The sequence below is a fragment of the Lepisma saccharinum genome, chromosome 8 (genome assembly GCF_977018435.1).
Source record: "Lepisma saccharinum chromosome 8, izLepSacc3.1, whole genome shotgun sequence".
In the NCBI taxonomy this organism is placed as follows: domain Eukaryota; kingdom Metazoa; phylum Arthropoda; class Insecta; order Zygentoma; family Lepismatidae; genus Lepisma; species Lepisma saccharinum.
Window position 1 is genome coordinate 13820580 of NC_139236.1, and position 23926 is coordinate 13844505.

A 23926-nucleotide genomic window follows, 5' to 3' on the forward strand; every position below is an offset into this window, starting at 1 on the left:
GGCAACCTCCTAAGTTGAACCATTCTCTAGTTGTGGTACCAAGTGCCTTACAATTATTAATTTGTAGATATTATCATGATGTTCCTGCAGGTGGTTCACATTTGGGGGTTCGAAAATGTCAAAAGAAGATTTCTGCACTTTTTTGGTGGCCTACCTGTGCCCAGGATGTACGTAAATACATTAAATCGTGTGATACTTGTCAACGTGCTAAACTAGTTATACGTAAACCCCCCGGTTGCTTATCATCAGAAGTCATAAAACATCCTTGGCGCCGTTTATACATAGATTTGGTCGGTCCCTTGGTGCGTTCCTCAAGGGGAAATTGTTTCATTTTGGTGGTAGTTGATGCCTTTTCAAAGTGGGTCTCTTTATATCCACTGCGATCCGCGACATCAGTACAGGTCATCGACAAACTGCGACAACTCTTCCTTACATTTGGAGCACCTTGTGAGTTAGTGTCGGATAATGCTACATATTTCAGATCACGTTTATTTAATGACTTTCTGTTTGAAGCACAGGTGAAGCATATTTATACCAGCGTATATTATCCAAATCCATCATTGGCTGAACGTTTCATTAGGAATCTTAAGGCTTATCTTATTGCGTATCATTCAGAAGACCATACTAAGTGGGATTTAAATTTAACTGCCATTGCATTTGCGTTTAATACTGCCGTACATGATAGCTTGCAGACCAGTCCATCACAAATTATTTTTGGAAGGGATATTGATGGTCCCATGAATTTTCATTGGGAGCTTCAATCAGACGTAGAACTTGGTGGTCCGCCATCTGGTAGTGTCGGGCTCAGTGTTGGGCAGAAGCATATTCTCATCTCTTGAAGGCTTGGAATACTAGGAAGAAAAGATACGATGCATCGAGAAAACCAGTTTCTTATAAGGTTGGAGACCTAGTTCTTTATAAAACTTGTCCACAAAGCAAGGCCTTACAAAATATTTCGGCTAAATTGATGGAACGTTGGTCGGGTCCGGCCCAAGTTTTTAAACTGTTGGGTTCTGTCACTGTGTTATTGGTGGATCCGGATACTCAGTTATATTTGAGGAAAGTTCATGTAAGTCATATCAAGCCTTATCACTCAAGAGAAGATCCTGATTCGGATATTGCTTTGGCTGATTCTCAGGTATCTGATATAATGCAATCATCTAATGTCTCAGGTCAGAATTCTCGAATTCCAGATAATGCTAATAATTGTTTACAATCTAGTCCGGCTAATCATATTTTCTGTAGATACTGTAAAGAATCGGGACATTTGATCACTCAATGTAACAAAAGACCTAAACGTTCCCACAATAACAATTTGCAACGTAGAAATTAAGGGTATGTTTCCTTGTATTTATATATATCATGTATTAGGTTAATGGCATTTTCTTGGTTGTTTACTGTCTCTTTACAGAAGGTCCTCTGATGTATTTATCGAGTGTGTCATGATAGCAAGACAACGATGGTAAAATAAAAATAATTATGTGTATTTATGCAAAATATTGTCCTGATGTTATATGTCGGATTAAGATTCTATAGCTATTTAATTAAAGGAGTGACCTTTAACTATTTTCTTTAGTATGTCATTTGGATTCATATATTTTGATTGAGTAACTAAAGTATGTTCTCGTTTTTGATGAAATTTGGTACTATTTATATTTTTGTGTTGAGTTTTCAAAAAAAAAAAAAAATCATAAATGATCATTGTCATATGCATGGAGTTAAAAATTTTCCTGCCAGAGATTCTGTCATAGATGCTCGTTTTTCTAGTGTTTCCCCTGCTAAATTGTCTCGTTTAATTCTCAACTCTTTCCTATTACTACTTCTCTTCAATTTTTTTTTTTTTTTTTTTTTTTTTGTTGCATGAAATTTTTCGAGAAACTGGGACAACAAGCCTTTGGAACAACTGCAACAAGGAAACTTATAACGATTCATCTTTAAGGAAGTTTTGGTATGGTTATTGGAACGTTATCTTTAATTGGAATCAGCATCATCTTATGCGGCGATCATCAAGACGTCTTGAATCATTTTGACAACCATCTTGAATCATTTTGACAACCATCTTGAATCATCTTGAATCATTTTGACAACCATCATGAATCATTTGGACAATCATTTTGGATAATCGTGAAACAACCTTATCATGTTAACCATCGTCAGTTGTGTATCATATTTTTGAACTCACTATTTTTTTTCCTCTACATCAGTTATGAAGTGTTGTGTTTATTAATTATTGCTGCGTTTGTGTCATAAATTTTGTATCTATTTTTAGAGTTTTGCAAATCATGTGGATTGTTTACTTGATATTTTGGTATTGGAGATATCATGTTTTTACAATAATGGAGTGTAGTTTTAAGTAATTAATTCTTGAGGGCAATTCCCAAGATGAAGTCTTATTGGAACATAAGGGTAATGATGAATTTCCATAGTAAATAAGTGGTGAATCTGCCTGTTAAGTTTTAATGTTGGATAAATAATTTCCGGCATAGTGGTAGTATTATAATATTGGTCTTTTATGGATACCGAGATGCTCATTTTGGGGTTGGTTTTCTTTCATCGTCGGTTGGGGGAATTTGTAACGGTGATGACGTAAATCTGTCATTTGTAAGTCCCGCTTTGCGTCATCCCATTACATTGAGTGAAAATTTCCCAAACGGGAAATTTCAATTCATAAAAATCCCCGTGAGGTTATTTTTCCTCACTACCAATTTATACCGATAGATGTCTCTCCTGTTACTTTTCACCTTTTTCTTCTTCGCTAGCAGCGGAGGTAGGCAAATCACAGTTCGTCGCATGACAATCAAGGTTCAACGTCGCTTGGTATTTCATTCAAAAACTGGGGCAAGTTTTATTGTATCATGTGCAACCACATATCATAAGTTGGGACATTGAGAACTTTCGTCATTCATTTTTAAATGTTACGTGTTGCTGTTTGAACTTACATTGCTTCTTTGCAACATCGTGTCCCGTCACTAAAAACATTTGTAAGGAATTGTGCTTTGGACTTATTTTTTTCTCGTGAACCAATTTTCAGCATATATATAAATCTTGCGATAGTCATTTTTGTGGTAATTGTCACGCCCAGTATTTTAATTTGTGGTAACCATTTTTACACACACATATATATATTTGCACGACTAGTATTTGTTTTTACGAAGTAATTAACCAAGAAGTATTTAATGTCAGCATGAACTGGAGTCGGAACATAGACATTGAACCTTGAAATAACTAGAACCAATACACCTTGCTGCAGTATTCACAAGCGCACATGGCATCAAGGAAGTAACGGCAAAAATCTATTACGTAACCAGAACACTTGAATTTGACTGCATCAATTCGACTACTTTGGATGTTGCGAACAGCCGGGGTAATTTGGCAACTAGAACATTTTTGAAGGTACGTAAGATTACGTGTGTTATAGTGAACTGAACTTGTGTAACAAACTTAAATTCATCTTGCCAATTTGTTGATTTTGCATTACAAATAAGATGCGATAAAAGATGGAGGCTTTGAATGCGTTCTGTGCATAAAACTAGATCACGAGTGAGAAAATAGATATGTACATGTGCGTGTACCAAGTAATAGTGTAAAACATCGCCGCAACAGTAACTCAAATGTGCAACCGATACGCGTGTGACCCAAGAACGTAATTTTTTATAGATAATCATTCAACCTCAAAAGACGTCATAACGAAAGTCCTTTTACAACTAATAACAAAACGAGACAAATCTTAACCGACTGAGTATTTGGAATTAATGAGCATCTAATTCTCATAAAAAAATAAAATAGGCAGAAGTTTTATTATTATTATTAAATTTTTAAATAATTATAATTTTAGGTATTTATAAATTAGTAGAATTTGTCCGTTAAATGTTGAACTGGTACAAACTTTAAAAATGAAGTAAATTTTATCTGTATTATTGCCGAAAAAGGCGTACCTTTTTATTGGCATTGTTATTTTTTTATTGTAAATTATTCTGATCAAAAGGAATACTAAAAATGAGAATTGTCGGTCGTACATAAACTGGAATTTTGTTGTGAAGCTTAGTAAAAAAAATAGAAGGAAATATTGAAAGAATGTTGCCGCAAATTAAATTTGTTAAATAAACCTATAGTGAATGTACTACTTTTTTTCATTGGTGTGAGTTGCGATTGGTGACGTAATTGAGGTAATGCTTGTTGTATAACTTGCTGAATTTTTGGAAAGGGTAAAGAAGGGTGCGGAATTTACACACACATTATTCAAACTGTTGTTATTGTGGGAATTATTTCCGTATATGTATTCGGTTAACCCCATAACAAGCAAAAATTGTAATTGCGGTTCCTCGATTTATATTATCCACGCTCAATATACCTCTGCGAGTATTGGTCACCTTGTTCATGCTTCCCATTTTTTACCGACATCGAGGAACGGCGTTACAAGTTATTCATTGAAAAACATAAAATGTCCCAATGCTAATTCATCTACCATTTGCTTCACTTGAGCAGGTCTGCCTCAGCCTTTCACATACACTGCCAACACTGAGCTTGAGAACACATTTCAATTTGTGTTAGTGCAGCAATAATGTAGAGAAAACCAGTTCCCTCTTCTGGCTTGTGTCATAGAAACTTCATTTACAGAAAGCCGTGCATGTTACTATTAACACTCATGCACTGGAATGTAGTATTGCAATACCTTTCCATTCAAGACCAAGTGGTTTTTTTTATTTTTTTATATATATATATATATATATATATATATATATATATATATATATATATATATATATATATATACAGAGGAATAGGGTTAGAAATGGTGCCAGAAGGGCGGATAAATACAAATAATGAAGGAGACAGTAAACACTTACCACACGAATAGAAATAATTCAATATTTCGCGATCTGAGTCGCATTTTCAAGACGGTAGATAAAAGATCGACGACACTTTGAGTAGAGGCACAGAATACTGACCGTAGCGTCTCATTTTTCTCCTCTGGACACATGGCGAACCCTCCCTCACAACATTCCTAAACCGACTCAATGAGTTCAGCACCCTCAAATTCACCTGGTTCCACTCCAAAGACCAAGTGACCTTCCTCGATGTGGACATCCACATTGTGGGAGACCACTTGGAAACATCCATACATATCAAACCAACCAACCACCTCCAGTATCTCCACTACTCCAGCTCACACCCCTACCACACCAAAAAAGCCATCCCATTTTCCCTAGCCCTCAGAGGCCAGCGCCTCAACTCATCCCCCTCATCCCGCCAAAACTACAACCTACGCCTGCACCAAGCCCTAACCAACCCTGGCTACCCCTCCACCCTCATCAACAAACAAATCACTAGAGCTAACTCCCACAACCGCACCAAACAACCCAAAACCAACCCTCCAACTCTGATCACCCAATACCACCCTCACATTACGAAAATCAGACATACCCTCCACTCCCTCCTCCCCATCCTGCACAGCGATCCCGAGACCAGAGACATCTTTCGGGAAAAACCCAGGGTCGTCTTCCGTCGCCCCCCCAACCTCCAAAACATCTTGGTCCGAAACACCCCCATCCCTTCCGCACCCCTTCCCCCAGCCCACAGGTGCAATAAACCCAGATGCAAGACCTGCCCCATACTCATCACCTCCCCCAACCTCCTGATCCCTACAGCGGCAGGTGAGTTCACCCTTCACCCTAAGGGCACCTGCCACTCATCTAACCTAATTTACACCCTCATCTGTCAAATCTGCGGCAACTTCTACCTAGGCGAAACCTCCACCCCCTTGAATCTAAGGATAAATAATCACCGTTCCTCCACCCAAAACTCCGATTTCACAGTTGCCATCCACACCAACAGCCATAACACCACCTTCAATAACTGCTTCCGTGTTGCCATCATCCACCTTTTACCCCCCCCGCTCTGACACATCTTTCCGCAGGCGATGGGAAAGGGCCTATATAGCAGGCATGCACGCCACTATACCCCCCGGACTCAACCTAGCCAACCAGTAACTCTTTCCTCTCCTCCCCGAAACTACCCACCCACCTGACAGTAAACACTGGCTTAAGTATTTCGTGTTTCCTTTCAACTGTTTCTGGCAACACTGACCGTAGAGACGCTACGGTCAGTATTCTGTGCCTCTACTCAAAGTGTCGTCGATCTTTTATCTACCGTCTTGAAAATGCGACTCAGATCGCGAAATATTGAATTATTTCTATTCGTGTGGTAAGTGTTTACTGTCTCCTTCATTATTTGTATATATATATATATATATATATATATATATATATATATATATATATATATATATATATATATATATATATATATATATATAGGGAAATTGAATGGCATCATCGCCATTTGTACTTGCTTCAAGCATAGCAGGGCAAGAAAGATGGGGAAGAGAGAGAGACAGAGGAGAGGGGGGGGGGGGAGAAAGATAACTGAAAGCAAAACCTGTGTCTTGCATTGTAGGCAGTGAAGCAAGGGAGGGAAGTTAGCATGCAACTCCTGTAGTAATAAGAACACGGATATGGTGGAAGGGAAAGACATATTATAAAGCAGAAAGCAGGGCAGTGTGGACTGAGTGAGTACTTTTTAGTCTTATCGACTTCTTAGTTTGGTGTATGCAAATGTTATTATTCTTCTTGTTCACCATTATGAGCAGAGTGAGGAAGAAACATTTTACTAAATATTTTGTAAATCTACAATAAAATTGATATTGAAGAACAGTAATTCTTTGTTCTTTTAGTGATTTTCAGGTTATCGAATGCTAAATTATTATAGCCACCCAGTGGCTCACATTGTGGTTCGGATCCCACTTTAAAACTAAAGGTCCAATCCTGATTAACCTTTCTCTCCACAAAATGGACTTTTGGACAAGTTCATTATAGCCCTGTAATAACTTTATTCTTGTAATCAACGGAAAAATCACTGAGGTATTTTAATTTGTAAAAAATTCATATTTATAAAAATTTTCAACCCTGCCATAGTCTCATTACCAGTGAAAGGCGATCACAATTTGGGTTGCCAATACATAATTGTGTACACAAAAAGGAATGATAACACTCCTTCAAGACGCGAGGCTGAAGTGCACACTCATTGAGCCAGACCACCATCCACCACTGCTTCTGGCACATTCATAGTTCTGTGGACAATATTTTAACTTTATAAGCCAGCATAAGATGAAATCAACAGAATGCAGTCACATACCATGTTGGTAGACAACAACATACAACTGTGCATTGACACAAAGTCAATCATGTGCCAATAATATAAATAAATAACTGTAATTATTATTAATTTTCTATATTAGTGCGTAAAGTTCAATCTGTGGTTGCTCGAGCACTTTACTGCCACAACTTATGCGAACAAACAAAATATAATAAAATACATGATACATACAAGTATTAAATTTCATTTATCCTTACTAAAAATTTGAATAAGTAGCACTAAAAAATTCAGTTATTCATTTCTCATAAAAAACTGATGTAGTATTTATTATTGGGAGCATGCACATTTCATTTCTGATGGAAACATGAAATATTTTAAGTGCCTTAAAGTTTTCAAAACATTCTGTGTGTGCTTTTCAGTTTTACTTTGTCACAAAATAATGCAAATTGAAACATTTGACATGAAATTAAAACTTTATTCGCAAAATAATTTTTAAAAATAAGTAGATTTAATGTTTTGATGTTAAAAATACAATTTTTGTTTCCGCCATTTTTATCCTTCTGCATTCTCTATAAAGCAGTTTGAGATGTCAACTTAAAATTTACAACAGACTCCCATTGGTCCAAATTGTGGGTGAACGGTATCATTTGGCCCATTATGACTGATCCTCACATATCATGGTCAGTGGTGTATTCTGCGTGTTATCTTGTTTACAGGCAGTAAACAAACTTGGCTCACAAAAAATGTTTTCATAATAATGTGAAATATGCATAATACCGTGGCTTTAGAGCCAATAATACACACAGAATTCCAGAAGTCAAGGAATTCCCGGCAAATAGCCACCCCGAAATTTTGCTGATTTATTTACCATCTTGCAGCAACTGAGAAAACGAATTCAAGCTGAATAATAATAATAATAGCTACACACTGGTAATGTTCACTTTTTGGCATGTACGTTTCCTTCCTCAAGCTTTCACTACATCATGCACATTTTTCAGGACGTTGGGCAAAGATTGGTTTTTAAAATATTATAACACATAGATTGCTGAAAGGTTAAAAATGGTAGTCAGAAGAAAAAAAATCAAGCAGTTGCCCTGTCATGAAGATATGCCTTCCATATCTAGAAGGGAATTGTGAACATTACCAGTAGGAAAATGTTGGCATGTAGTGTGAGTTTTAGTCTATCTAATAGTTACAGTTTGAAACCATCACTACTTAGGTAAATGTTATTAGTTTGTTGGAAATTTTTGAAAATTCTGTAGGCACTTTTACCTTGGGCTGTTGCCTCCATCAAGGACTTTGCATGTGTACACACATTTTCTTTCAGGATCTTTCAGGCTGCCGTAGACTCTTGTTGAACAGAAGCCAACTGGAAATATCAAATCTTCCGTGTGGTAACCAGGGCGGTCAGAAACAACCTGGAAAGTAGGAAATTAGACCATCAGATATTTTACTCTAGGCATAAATATTAAGAAATACTATTCCTCTTTTACTTAAAATTGCAGGCCAAGTACTAATAATATTATATATTAAAATCTGTCAACCTATACAGCCACATTGCTGTATCAGTTTGGCGAACCCAGTGGCGGAGTGGTTAGCACATGGTGCTACGATGCCAGGGGTCCCGGGTTTGAATCCTGGCCTGGGCATCATCATATCACTCAACCCCATCTTCGCAAATTAGCCAAAGTGGCACAAAAAGCAAAGTAAAATAAAGCAAATCAATCAATCAATGGCATATTAGTTTAACATTACTGATAAATTATCTGTTCATCACTGATACCAGCTGAGTTCTGAGTCCAAATAGCTTGCAGGGTCCACCTGTCATGGCGACCAATGTTTGCAGACATAATGATTAACTCTGTTCCGACTGTCCCACTCACAGAGGAAGAAACAGTACTTGGAACCGAAGACCAAACACTTCTGCTTGTGTTTTGTAGAGAGATGTAAGTCCCGCAGCACCAGATGGTTCAGCTTTTGTGTGATGAGATGAGATGCAGTGCACATAACGCAGAAGTAGATGGCTGAAAGTCTGCATTGTTGTTACATGAGGCATCTACATCAAGCATGTAATTGTGCACAAACAGCTCTTCAGTGTGCTGCACTGGTCACTTTTCTGACTCTAATTTAGGATGCTAGATGTCATGTTTTGATTTGGAAGAGAAACCTCTTACATCTGTTAAACAAAAGATACAGTCCATTACATGATCTCTTGGGCTTGCGCAAATTTCATTACGCCACCTTGTCCTTGTAGACAGTTTCACAAGTTCTTGGAACACAAATTGCAACAGATGTGTGGTACTCGGGACTCATCCTGGTCTCCCACACGACATTTTTTTTTTACTACAGGTGTTAAACTATATTTTTGACTCAACAGCATACATTCGCCACATACATATCAAAAGTACATCAGGTTTATTTTTACCCTGCCGGGGCATTTTGATGCACTGAAATCAGTCTTGTTCCTCGCACGGTTCACATGCAGCATATGCACACCATGCATATTATGTCACAGCAATACATGCAGTTAATACGCTAGCATATATGGCAGTATCTGATGTAGTGGTGGCAGAAAGAGTTAGAAAGTGCTTGTTTATCACTAGATTTACATGCACATCTTATCCTGTCATTCCAATGTACAATTTATAGCATTCACTTTTTGTATCACTGGGGATACACGTACACCATATGTTTCTTACGTAATGTTCAAACTTGGTAATTTTGGTTAAATGACATGTGATACATGGAAACAAATTGCAGATTTATTTTTGGCATGCACAAATACATTAGAAACACACATTTTCATCTAAAGGACACATTTCGTGTTGTACAGTGTAATTGATACAAAGTTCAAGCATTGGTGGAGTTTGGTAAGTTTCGACATCAGTGTGGCCATAACTTCAAACTAGTATTGGCTCACACGTAATTTCAATTTTTTTTAAAAAAATCTTGCTTATTTATCTGTTTTTAACAGTAATTTTTATTCTTGCTAGGAAGTATCGTTTAGCTGCATAAAAGCCATTGTGTTAAATATCTGCATTTGATTCAATGAAAGTATTATATGAGTGACAAAACACTGTCAATAAAATAAGCGCAAAAAGCCATTGTTTGGGTCACACCTTGTTACACGAGAAGGACAAGTAAGAATATTGAATAAGATTTGTAAATAACATTCATTTAACACAATAGCTGAAGACAAAACACTTAACGAACTTAGCAAGTACACAAGTAAAATAACTAATACACAAAAAAACAGCCATGATGAAATCTGGAATTAAGCATATAAACAAATGAAAAGAGCTTGACAATTACATATTTGAGGTCTGGCATATAATGTTAGCCATCATATGGCACTCTGCCCACTTGTTTGAATAGACCTTGCAATGACACAACAGTCAGGCAGGTGTCTGGTTCTGTGAGATCTCTGCAGTTCCAAATGTTTGTACAGTCATGGACACTTCTGGGTTGTAATGATACCACTGAAAGTCAATGGTGTAAGTACAAGCCAGATTTGTCCGTGACTGTACCATCTCATGGTTCTATTTTATTGTCAGCATCAGGAGCAGCAATGTAGTCATGTTTTCCCACAGGGACATCATTTCCAAGCCCAAAACTTTGTTCTTGGACAACAGTGTCTTTCCCAGTACTTGCAAGATACTTTCTGATCATCAAAAGATGGAATTGTAGTGGCCCACCTGATGAACTGGCTCAAAAAGAAAACTTCAGCAAACAATCATAAACTACTTTTTCCACAATTGTGCACATGCTAAAGAACTACAGTGGAAGCTCAATTTTATGTTTTCAGGGAAGCAAGCTGAAGAAACTTGAAATGTGGAAATATCTAAAATCGAGGAAAATTTTATAACAGTTTGCTATGTTGGGACCATCAAGATACTGTAGAATGTATAATGCGAGAAAATGTAAAAACTGGAAACAAAAAATTGGGGTTGAGTTAACTTCTATAGTATAAGCCAACAATGCCAAACTAGCATTGACCTAGTCCAATCAACATGGTGAAGTAAAGCTGAGATGCAAATCCAACATCCAAACAAACTACCAGTAATAAAATAAAATGGCTTGCCTTCCCTTACCACCACACTACATCCAACCACCCACCTTGCCAAGACCCTGAGGCAGTATGAAACACAAACCAGTGGCCAGAATAGACAGTACAAACAAGTATATTTTCCTTTCACCCCCAGACAGCCTGGGAGTATATAATGCTGAATGCGAGTGCAATACACATTACATTGGTAGATCCATTAGATCGATCAGTGAACAAATACAACAGCACAGAAGCCAAGAAACCCAGCCAATGGCCAGACTGACTGGCTGAGCACCTCAAATTCAACAGTCACACAGTCAGAAAAGTTTCAGCTAGGCATGGCTCACACACAATTATGTACTTTCCACATAAGTTAAACATCGACAGTGGACAGGTGAATCACATTTGGCTCCCAGTATTGCAGCAGCTGAAACCCAATTTTGTTAGTATACACAGCAGATGAACAGGACTATACCAGTGGCCCTGGTGGCATGAGCCACCAAAATTAAAAGAAGTAAGTTAATTAATAATTAAAGTTAAAAATTTACTTCTGTGTATTTATTTGCTACAAGATGATGTTCAAACTTGTCAAACTGCTAGTAGTGAGTTCAGGTGCAAATTGGCTGAAAGCATTTGTGCAATGCATGTTGAAATTTCAGATTCCAAGAACAACTGAAAAGTAATGACAAGTTCACAAAGTTGGAAGTGTGTAATAAGGAAATTGTGGACAAACTTACTCAACATGAGATTGATTATGTTTGAAACATTGAATACCGAATTAGATAGAATGAAGGTACTACAGAAGACTGTGCTATCTATAGTATTGCAACTGTGTTAGATGACCTTAGAAACAGGGTTATTTCTCTGGACAAGGCAACAGTGACAGTGTAACATAGGGTATAAAGTTTCTTTAATGCATATTTTCATAAAACACAATGTGCTGAATTAAAATCCGAATGATGCCACTCTGGCAGCATTGAGCATTTCTGGCTATGACATCATCAATGCACCATTTTGTCTAACTACATAGTTTACGTTAGGTCTCTGATTAATCATTAATATCTTGGAAACTAATGTACCGATTTTAGTCATTAAGACACCATTGGAAACCATATAGAATGCTTTATTACATAGTATATTATACATATGTGTAACTTAATAAATAATAATTATGTTTTCAATAAACTTTTTAAAATTTAAGTGGATTTTGTTTACAGTTTCGTTAGTTAATATCTGACTTTATTCTAATTAAAAGCAGAGGGTAACATTGTAAGACAGTTACTACAAGTAAAAAGTACAGATTAGAACTCAATTAATCACGTTACACAATACAGGGTGTCTGGAAAAAGATTGTACCTATTTCTTCTCTTTCGTTCTACATGACTGGTGTGCCGAGAGGCCAGTAACAAGCACTGATTGCAACTAGACTTCAAAAGTCTCACCTGAAAAACTCACCGTGCGCATGTGAAATGTTTGTACAAAATTGTGCCGAGTAAAAAACAGAAACCCATTTGTTGTAGAGTATGTGCAAATATCTGTGATCATAGTTCAACAGAGATTTCGGCATCTGTTTAAGGTTTGATCAACCTGATAAGAACTACATAAAGTGATGGTATACGCAATTCCTGGAGAAAAGTTGTCTGAGCAAAGGCAAAATCATTGGTTGCCTGTCATGTTAGGTGGAGGCAGTGGATTGACTTTGACAAAACCTTTTAGGGCAACCCCATTAAGTTGTTTCGAAGGTGAGCTGTGAGTTGGAAATGCCCTGTTCTATGGTATAGGATGCGCTTCAAGGCAATTAAAGGCTTTTAAAGTGCAACTTGTGGAGGGACTCACTGAACAAGACGAAAGTACCTCGCTCGTTCTTCAGCATGAACATGCAGAATTTGCTTGAGAATTATAATTTCAGGGAGAGGATCATGTTCAGTGACGAGGCTACCTTCCATATCAATGGCAATGTGAACAGACGTAACGTTCAAATTTGGGATTCCGAACACCCTCCTTCAGTCAATGAGCATGAGATAGAAGCTTTGTAGGCTACCTTTCTTCGTGGAAAACTCGTATCTGGTCATGCTCGAGAATTCGATGAAAAGGACTCATGGGATTTCATGTTTTGACAAGATGGAATGCTACTACCATCGAGCATTGACTGTGAACCTCAATGAACATCTACTACAAGGGTGAATAGGTTGCATGAGAAATTGCTGAGATGGCCTCCGAAGTCCACAGACATGACAACATGCGATCTTTATTGTAGGGCTTTGTTAAATCTTTGTCCCACTGTTGCATCAAGATCTGGTGGAGCTGAGGAAGCAGAATCCAACCTTCAAGTTGTTCGTCTGATAATTTCACTCCATAAAGTCCTCCCTCTAACTGATCGTAACATCTATGATGCATGTGTTTGCAAAACTGATCCAAGGAAACAGCATCCCACACACCTATCCAAGTTGGCACACAAGTTGTACTTGAACGTGTAGACTCTTGATTTCTTCTGTAGGTTCCTCCATATGAATGGTGTACCAAGATATACATATGTCAAGCATACTAGGTCATTCAAATATGACCAGGACTGATTTCTTTTTTCAAACAACCTGCCATGTGCAGCAGTTGTGCGTCCTTGGGAGAATAGAGCCACAATCCCCACCCTCCCTCCTGCACAGGTTAGATTGTTGTTGATTTAGTTTATTTTACTTCGCGTTTTGTGCCTCTTGGCTAATTTGCGAAGATGGGGATGAGTGATGAAATGATGAAATAGATGAATGGACATTCACAAACAACCAAGCCCGACCGGGATTCGAACCCGGGACCCTTGGCGTCGCAGCGCGATGTGCTAACCACTCGGCCACAGGGTTGGGCTGCACAGGTTAGAACCTGGTCAGTTGTGTCTCAGTGTAGCTAGAGTGATGAGCGAACAGAAGGTGCAGCAGAGCGTGAAACAACACATTCTGATCAAATTTCTCGGAGAAAATGTCCAGCCATCTGAAATTTTGCAGACTCAAACAACAGTATGGGGAAGAGTGTCTCTCATGAACCCATGTGTTTGAGTGGTGTAAGTACTTCAGAGAAGGAAAACAGCATGTAGAGAATGAACCGCATGATCGTCGGCCACAAACATGGAGGACCAGTTCGGTAGAAAAAGTGATGGCAACGTTTTTTTGGGACTGGCAGGGGGTTATCCATGTAGACTTTCTTACAGATAGCAGAACAGCCACTGCAGCTTATTACTCACAACTCCAGACAATAGAAGTGAAGGAAAAGACCCGATCCAAGCGAAAGAGAGGTGGAAAGCAGGTAGCATTCCTTCAAGACAATGCACGGCCTCATACAGCCAAAACAACTATGGCAACCCTCAGCAAATTGAAATGGGACCTTCTGCCACACCAGCCATACAGTCCCGATTTGGCCCCAAGTGATTTCTACCTGTTTGGAAGGCTTAAATCAGATTTGGAAGGCATGCGGTTTGCAGATAACGACGCCGTCATCGGCAATGTTTGGGAGTGGATACGCAGCCAACCGAAAAACTTTTATGAAAAGGTCATTAAGATGCTTCCAGAATGTTGGAAAACATGTATGAACTCTGGAGGGGAGTACTTCCAAGGGTGACATGTGCAAATAAGTATTTGACAACAAAGGATTTGGTAAAATAAATCAGTCCCGGTCATATTTGAATGACCTAGTAATTGCAGTAAACAGTTGTTTCTAATAGCCAGCCAATTACTTTCTCTACGTGATCAAATGATGAAATGAGAGTAGTGAAGAAGTTCATACCATGCATTTTAATAATATGTTCTATGTTACATGTAGTTATAAAAACTGTGTCAGTATTTGAAGGAGATGCATCTATGAGCGGATCAAACATATGTCATCATCAGAGGCCTCCAAATAGCATAGTGGTAATGTTGTCGCCATGTAATCAAGATATCCCGGGTTCGATACCTGGTGGATGCACATAGTGGTTCGATCCCACTTTAAACTGTAGGTCCAGTCTCGATTAGACTATCTGTGCATAAAAGTGAACTTATGTTGCGTTGAATGACTACTAGAAACATTACCTTCTTGTGCTGTTAATCTACTCGCATAACCAGACTAGTTAATCACTTACTGGTATTGGTTTCCAAGACTACAGGAATTGAGCAACACATGTGTTTTTAAACACCACTTATGCTGGTTTTTCCCACTAAGTCAGACAATGCACCTTCGTTAAAGGCTATAACGTCATTGTTCTTGCCGTCGAAGGCGATTGGATTGAGCTACACTTCCAATAAGTACTTTCAGTTTCGAGATCTATAAAGCATGGAGCCATACCTTCAGGCACGCTCTTTATGTGTCTATATAACACTGTGTTAATATGGTACATAAATATTTTAAATTACTTGAACATTTTGTGAAATATTTATGATACTTCCGGCCTTATTAGGCTATTTTTTAAATTTTTATGATGATATTTTAATCACGTCATAACAGAAAAAGCTCAAGGATGCCAGGGTAGCATCATTCGGTTTCTGAGTCAGTAAATAATGTTTATCAAATAAAATCAATAAAAAAAACTTTAGACCCTACTTGACGGTTCAAGTGAAGTTCTGCCTGACTAAATACCGCAATCGTGTTGCTCGAATGAAGGACAAGCATTGAGTGAAGAGAATGCAAACAGTAAACAAATGGAAGATGTGGCTTCTCAAGCTATATTATATAAATTTCTTGTTCCCGATTTTTAGTGGTTTGAAAATCTTGTGTATTTTTCCTACCAAATTCTAAGTCTAATGGAACACGAAAAAAGTTTGAATTAAACAAAATTCGAAGTAACAAAAACATCACATCATTGAAGGTAATTTCCAAGGACAAACTATCCAATTACCTAAGTTCAAATTCAAAAGAGTTCACTGCACTATTTTTGTAAGCCTGTAACATTGAAACACATCAACAGTGAAATAAAATAATTTAATTGATTGATTGATTTGGTTTATTTTACATCGCTTTTCTGCCACTTTTGGCTGATCGCAAAGATGAGGATGATACAATGATTGATGAAGGGACACTCACAAACACTCATGCCTTGGTTGGGATTCCAACCCGGGACCTCTGGAATCGTAGCACATTGTGCTAACTACTCTGTCATGGAGGCTGACAAAAAAAAAGTGTTTTAGGACATGTGTTATGTGGTTCTTTACCATATACATCCGCTGCAAAATGACTTTGGACCTCATAACAAAAGCACAAAAAAAAAAAATCATGTGAAAAGCTATTATTAAGCTATTAGATACAGCAAAAAATGCATGCATTAGTACGGAGTCATGTTGCCTTTACTTTTGAGAACCATTTGGATGCGCTTGGGCATGGAATCACTAAGACTTCGGAAGTAATTTAAGTCCATGTCAATGCACCACATTTTCTTCAGTTCTGTTTGGAGGGACTGTAGGTTCGGAATCTTCTAGTTTCCCAGGAATTGCTTCATACGATGCCAACAATTTTCAATTGAGTTGAGATCAGGGCTATTCCCAGGCCACTCTAACACCTTTATCTGTTGTTCCTCAAGCCATTTCCTTACCTTGTTAGCCATGTGACAAGGAGCGTTATGCATGAAAAGATCACACTCGTGGATCTGAAGCATATCCACTAAATGGTTCTTAAGAACGTTGATATATCGGTCTGCGTTCATCGTCACGTTTTGGGGTAAGAAATATAAACCTGCCCTAGTCCTTTCACCTGAAAAACACCCCCACACAATTACAGACTAGAAGTGCCTAACGGTCGGAACCGTATACTTTGGGTTGTATCGATCTGAAGATATGGATGTTGAACCTTAGCTGCTCCCATTCGGAACAGTTGGAATGAGCTTTCATCGGAAAACATGACTTTCCTCCACTGTGTTGGTGTCCAGTGTGCATATTTCTTTGCAAAAGCAAGATGGTCTGTTTACGTATCGTCTTTATTGGGACGTTTTCACTTTACCATGCAATAATGCTGGATTTTTCCACACTACTACAGTACTTTCCCGGCATATCACAAATACACCTGTACAGTAGTCAAATATCCAACACAAATACAGTAGGAAAATATCCAACACAAAGTGCACCACATGAAAACACAGCAATTTACCACACACACTACAGCAGAAAGTCACCCTTCCTGTGTCAACTAACAATACAAAATGAAATGAACTCGCGTATCAGCAGTAATACACTGTTGCCAGATATGTTCATGCAGAAACAATTCAGTGTTCGAAACAAAACAACACTAGATACAAGGCTACAAAGTGATAGACCGCTTACTATGGCAGATTTCACATGAGGTCCGAAGTCATTTTGCAGCAGGTGTACAGTGGAACACCAATTGTATGTTTCTCAGATTTATGTTTTCCCGCATTATACATTCAATTTTCATGGTCCCATTAGACCAAATATTCTAAAATTTTCATGGATTTTCCATTTTGCCATATTGTAAGTTGTATCACCTTGGTCCACTGAAAAATATAAAATCGAGGTTCCACTGTATTTCTTTCAGAAAATCCACGATAGTGAGTTGCTATTACATGTATGATTTGTGATGGAATGGCCCAGTTTATGACTTGTGGATAGATTCTTTATCGTTATATATACAGGGTGGCTACAAACAAGCAGAAAGGAAATTCCCTGACTTTTCCAGGTTTTCCTGGACGAAATTTATATTTTTCCCTGACAATTACAAACTAAACTAAATCGATGTTTTTTTGTAAATGGAAATAATAAACTCATACAGATTCACGTATGGTTTTGTTAAGTACCAATATTATCTTCTATGAAATTGATTTAATTTCTCTATTCTCTATGATTTGAATTCAAACTGCAAAATAGTGTATTTGGAAAATTATTACAAATTCACAAGCTAGGGAAGGATTACGGAATTTTGTCATACGCAGTAAGTAAGTTTAAAATAAAATACTTGATTATTTTTAAAGTTACGACTAAATGAGATAAGAGTGAAGAGTGATTGATTAAGAAATACAATTTGTAATTTATCAGTCTTCTTATACATTCTCGGTATTAGGTATATGTTATATTTCCACTGAGGTTTGGAACCTTTTGCTTACAAGAACCAAGAGTGCATCTCATTTTTCAATGCATAAAGCTACTTCTCTCTTCTCTGTAAAGCAAACAACTTAACTCTTGCATATAAGTGAAACAATTGAATTGAACAAAATAAAGTGTCATATTTCCTTACATTATCAATGGGATTTCTGCTTCAGTACAGTATATCCAAGTGAAATACTGTGAAACTGACAACATGCAGTTATACTATTAATGCTGATGAAAAGTATATGTAGGTATTAGAAATTTAACGCAAGGAATTCATAGAATTGCATTGTATAGGTACCTCTGATTTAGCTAACCACACATTAAAACAGGAAAACACTAATAATAAAAGCTTCTGAAAGTTCATATACGAGGGGCATCCTGAAAAAAGCTCCAATGGTGCCTATACACAGCACTAGTGTTCGGAGAGCGCTGTAATCTGGTACAGTTGCAATGCAGTTGTTTTAGGACAGTTCTAGGTTAAAGATTTCAGCTCTCATACAGTCTCCCACCGACTGTGATGTAGCCTATATTGCACGCTCAGAATTTGGCACAGAGCCACCAGCAATCGTGTGAGGTGTGCAGACCGGAGATCGTGAGTGATAGTATGGTCAGACGATGGTGCAGACAATTCATGGAAGGCCAATCGAATGTGCACAACCCCATACAGCTGAGTACACACGGGCCCTTTGCATCACTTCAGGTGAGAGATCTTGGACCACTCCCTGTACAGCCCTGGCCTTTAATGTACCGACTTTCATCTCTTTGTTTAACTGAAGAGGTTTCTGGTAGGTCAAGGATTTGACAGCTACAGTGTGGTAGAGATAGTTCCAGTCTTTGCTGTCACACACACATACCACGGGCATACAAAATTTAGTGCCATGCTACGACAAATGCCAGAACAATGCTGGTGATTATGCCGAAAATTAGGTTAGGACTCACTGTTACTAATGCAATAAATTACAATTGATATTCTTGTTTTATTTATGCCTAATCGGTAAGAATCTTGATATTTTTTCCAAACTCGTGTATTTTCTTATTTTTTATTTCTTACTATAGGGTGTTATTTTCCCCAAAATTCACATTTTCATTTTAGCGCATTTTCTGGCAAATATCTGAAATTATACCTTCATGGTGTTTTTAAAACTACTGTTTCAAATTGTAAGTCACACGGCTTACGTCTCTTCGTGAGAGTTTGATATCTTGAAAGTTATTTTGGGAAAGTTACTTTCCATACCTCTTTTTTAATTTTAAGGTAAGGATTTTAGATAATGGAATTTTCCCCGTATATACTGAAGGGTGCATAATGACCATAAGTGGCGACGCACCCAAAAAAATAAAATCAATCAATCTCACATGACAGATACCGATATATTATGGCACCAAAAATTGGCATTATCTTTTTCTTTACTTCTTAGTGTTACGTTTCCCAAAATTCGCGTTTTTGTTTTAGAACATTTATCTGCCAAATATACCGAAACTTAATACTCCATTGTGCTTATAAACTCGTATAAAATCGTATATGATTTAATGTGGCTGTCGGAAATATTCCATGTACGTATAACTCTATAGTTTACTCCAGTGACGTGCACTGAGGAGTAGTTAGTCTAGCAGAGATAGATCAATCAATCGCACGTCTCTAATTATTTTCAAATCACAATATTTATTGTCTTGAAGCCTCAGTTCATATGCGACATTTCTTTCCATAGCCTGTACCTCCCTTGCCCCCTCGCCCCCCGCTCAATTGGTTGAAAGCCCGTGGTTTCAGGTCCTCCAGTCTATCTCCTATAGGACAGATAGGCGATTGGTTTTCCTTCGATTCCTTTGTAAATGCTCTAAAGAACTCAGGGGAAAATTTTCTGCAGTACTTATGTTCTCTGTATTTACACAACCTTTTAAACGTTGTACAATATGTATGTATAATATGGGATGTAATTTTACTTGTATATGAATGAGAACGTACTTGTATTATGTGCAGACAAAAATGTTATGGTTTCTTCTCTTTTTTTCAAATATGGAATATATAATGATTAAATAACAAATATTCGCTCACGCTCTCTCTCGTTCTCGTTTTAGTAGTGTTTTATTTAAATATACTAATAATTTGGCCTCCAATAAAAAAATGGGTAAGTTAAACAGTCATAAATATGGATGTATTAATTTGGGCAAGAAAACACGCGTTCTAATTGTTGTTGTTGGTTTGGTTTATTTTACTTCACCTTTCTGCCACATTTGGTTATCGCGAAAATGAGGATGAGTGATGATATAATGAAATTGATGAAGGGACCTCACAAAGAACAATTCAGACCGGGATTCGAACCCGTGACGAGCGCACATTCTTGTTCCTGTGTGTTGTACTCTGCAGTGAATAATGAAATAATTTGGAATAAAAAATGTATCCCAAAACTAAAAAAGCCAAATGAATATTGTTGAAGAAACTACAAAAAGTGTGTTTTGTTAACTGTTCATCCCTTCTAATATATTTAATTTTTGCCACCTTCCATCACTTTTTCTAGCTGTATAGATTTAATCGCGATAAGTAGTTAATGAGCTTATGGAAGTCATGAGGGACAATCATAAACAGAGAACTCTGGACTCCTGATTTCACAGTGCCCTGCAGATGAACTGGGAGGAAATTATTTGTATTTTCTTTTTCCTTTCTTTAGCGTTGCTTTTCCATCACTTTACCTAACTTCTGCCATGACGATGAACGTTGATTAAATTAAACGGATGAAGAGTGGTTACAAAGGAACACTCATGCACAGGCCAGGGCTCGAGTCCGGATTCTTCAGTAACGAGATCGTGAGATGGAGAATTAGGGAAATCAAGGAATGCAATTTTTTTTGGAATGCAATCATATGCAATCATATGCAAATATGGTGTTTCAAAAATCCTATTGAAATTTACGTACCACTGAGTAAATAAGAAGTTTGCTTTACCGATACCCAAGTATCCGAATAGTTAGAGCTTTCCACTCATCTTTGTCGTCGGCCGACCTCCATGGGGGAGTGCAAGTGGCCCCGGATCGGTACCAGGTGAACGCACATAGGAGTTTGGATCCCACTTTAAACTGTGGGTCCAGTCCCGATTAGCTTTTATGTACATAAAGTGGACTTAAACACCAAATCAACCAACTGCGGGGGAGTGGTTATCACTGCACACTATGACACCAGGAGTTCCGGGTTCGAACCCCGACCTCGGCATGGGTGTTTTTTGTGTTTGTCTCTTCATTAATTGTATTGTACCATCTTCGCGATTAACCAAATGTGACAGTGACGCTAAGTAGCATAAATCAAATCATTGATAGATTCTTTCATTTGGTTTGTTTTACTTCGCTTTTCCTACACTTTTGGCTAATTGTCAAGATGGTGCGATAAAATTGATGAAGGGACAAACACAAATAACACCCATGCCCAGGTCGGGGTTCGAACCCGGGATCTCTGGCTTAATAGTCAAATCAACATGTTTTGGATTTTCGAAAGTGGGTGGGATTAACATGTGCTTCTTTTCAGTAGTCCTTCGTCATTTTGCAATCCTTTCCTTTCTTTGATGTTCTATTTGTAGGAATACTGGGCCCTAAAGGGGGGAGGGGGATTATGACCCACACCAACTCCCTTGGGCACGCCCCAAGTGTCAACATCACCGCACGTCACTGGTTTACTCTTGAGTAAAATGTTGGAAAACTTGCATGTTCTATGTACACAAACATGGCCTAGAAAAGACAAGAATGTTGGATTTCATGAAATTTTTCGTTGTTTTAGGACATTTCTTCAAAAAAAATCGCTAAAAATGCCAACAATTCGCACTTTATGCCAAATTCGCATTATTTCGATATTTCGAACGGGCGAAAAATGTGTCCAGACATCACTGCACATTCCTAAACGTAACTTCCCAGCAATTACCATTTTCACGGTTTTGGCGTTTGCGAAAAATCAATGTCCCTACTAATCGGAAATTACTTTCTGGCCAACCCTCGTATAAATCAGTAGATGGAAAGTGAAAATTTAGCAGGGCTGGCAGAGAAAAGTCAATTCTTGAAGAAAGTGATTTGTTTTTATGATTGAATGATTCGAGTAAATATGATATTAAAATATTTACGTATTTATTATTAGTATTTTATTTCATAATATTGGACATTAACCTTACTCAGTGAGAGATTAATGACCATCTCTCACGAGTTTAAACAGACAGGACAGAGAGTGGCGTTAATTTCATTGCAATACTAGTGTTGCAGTAAATTTGAGGTTGGGAGCATGCACTTACCAATTTTTATAACATTCACCAATGCAGTTTTATGTTTCACTTTTTCGTGATAGTATTCAATTATGTACATCCCGTTTGGTTGGATTCTTCTTGATATCTAAGAATAGTGCAATGTCATTGTAAAAGTCAGGGGCGCCGACTTGTCAAAATTATTGGGAGGGTTCTGATCACTGAAATAAATGAATGAATAACTCACTCCCCCTCTTTTTTAAAAATAAAAATTACGTCTTCGTATAGCAGTTTTTAAGCAGCTATTATATTCCTCATGCAAATGAAATGTAACATGAAAAACGTTTAGAAAATGTTTCAAAGTCTCTTTATGTCTTTTGTGTGTGCTCGTTTGTTTTTTAGATAACAATTAACATTTTTATTGAAAAGTATGTATTTACATTAAGAGACCAACGTAACAGTTTTATGCCGGCCTCGGTGGCCGAGCATGTTGAGTGGTTGCTTTGATCCAGAGGTCTCGGGTTCGAGTGCCGGCGAGGGCATGGGTGTGTTTTAATGTCCGCAACAGACATGTTATGGGTTGCAAATAACCCATAAAATAACAAATATTTACAATATTTAACAGTTTTATTTGATTATTTACATAAATGCTAGCACAAATTTTAACAAAAGTTAAGTTCATGTGGCTCAATTCAGAGTAAACTTTACAAAAGAAGAAAAATAATACATTAGATCCTCTTAAGCAAAATTATTTGGGGGGGCCTCTGCCCCCACATCATTAACATTGGGGGGGGGGGCTCGAGCCCCCCTAAGCCCCATGTAGTCGGCACCTATGGTAAACGTATGTTAACTTGTGCGAAACCAGTAATGCGTCAGGATGATGAAAGAAAACCTTCGTAAGCACTGCTACATTATATAAGGTGAAGTGAGCCAGAAGAGTAATAAAATTCCAGCAGCATATTTGCAGTCTAAAGCTCTTCTTGTTTATGCATGCAATTTTTGTTGGGTGTTGCAGTCCATGCAATTTCTGTCGCATGTTGTAGTGAGATACTTTGTCGGGTAGCGATATTCGACAAAAAACGTATGTATCAATGGAACCTATTTGTTTCCATGTTCCTTCAGTTTGCCCAACAAAATGCCTTACAGCACCACCCGATCTTATCCCCTCCATCTGTTGACAAGTCCCCTTACTACTCCCATACGGACAAGAAAAACTGATAATTCAATGCATTTTCCACGTAATATTTAGAGGCTTAACCTTTACTCCCCCGATGATACCATATAGTATCATCAGAGTAAGGTCGTACTGGCCCGATGATACCGTATGGTATCATGGTGCTGATTACAAAATGAATGTGCTTTGTTGACCTTCATACTCTTATGTTTGGGTGGAAACTCTGACACAGGTCTGGAGCAAGCCTGGGAAATTAATATATTGATGACCAACCTCCTCCACCCCCCCCCC

General features: G+C 37.8%; 1 protein-coding gene across 1 annotated transcript in view; it reads right to left on the reverse strand.

Annotated features, from left to right (window-relative positions):
* LOC145991372 (transforming growth factor beta regulator 1) overlaps window positions 1-23926 on the reverse strand; it is a 95545-nt gene that overhangs the window by 19635 nt on the left and 51984 nt on the right. Inside the window, exon 6 of the mRNA XM_083127365.1 lies at window positions 8428-8573. Within this exon, the coding sequence (XP_082983491.1) occupies window positions 8428-8573 (146 nt within the window). The remainder of the gene's footprint in view (window positions 1-8427; window positions 8574-23926) is intronic.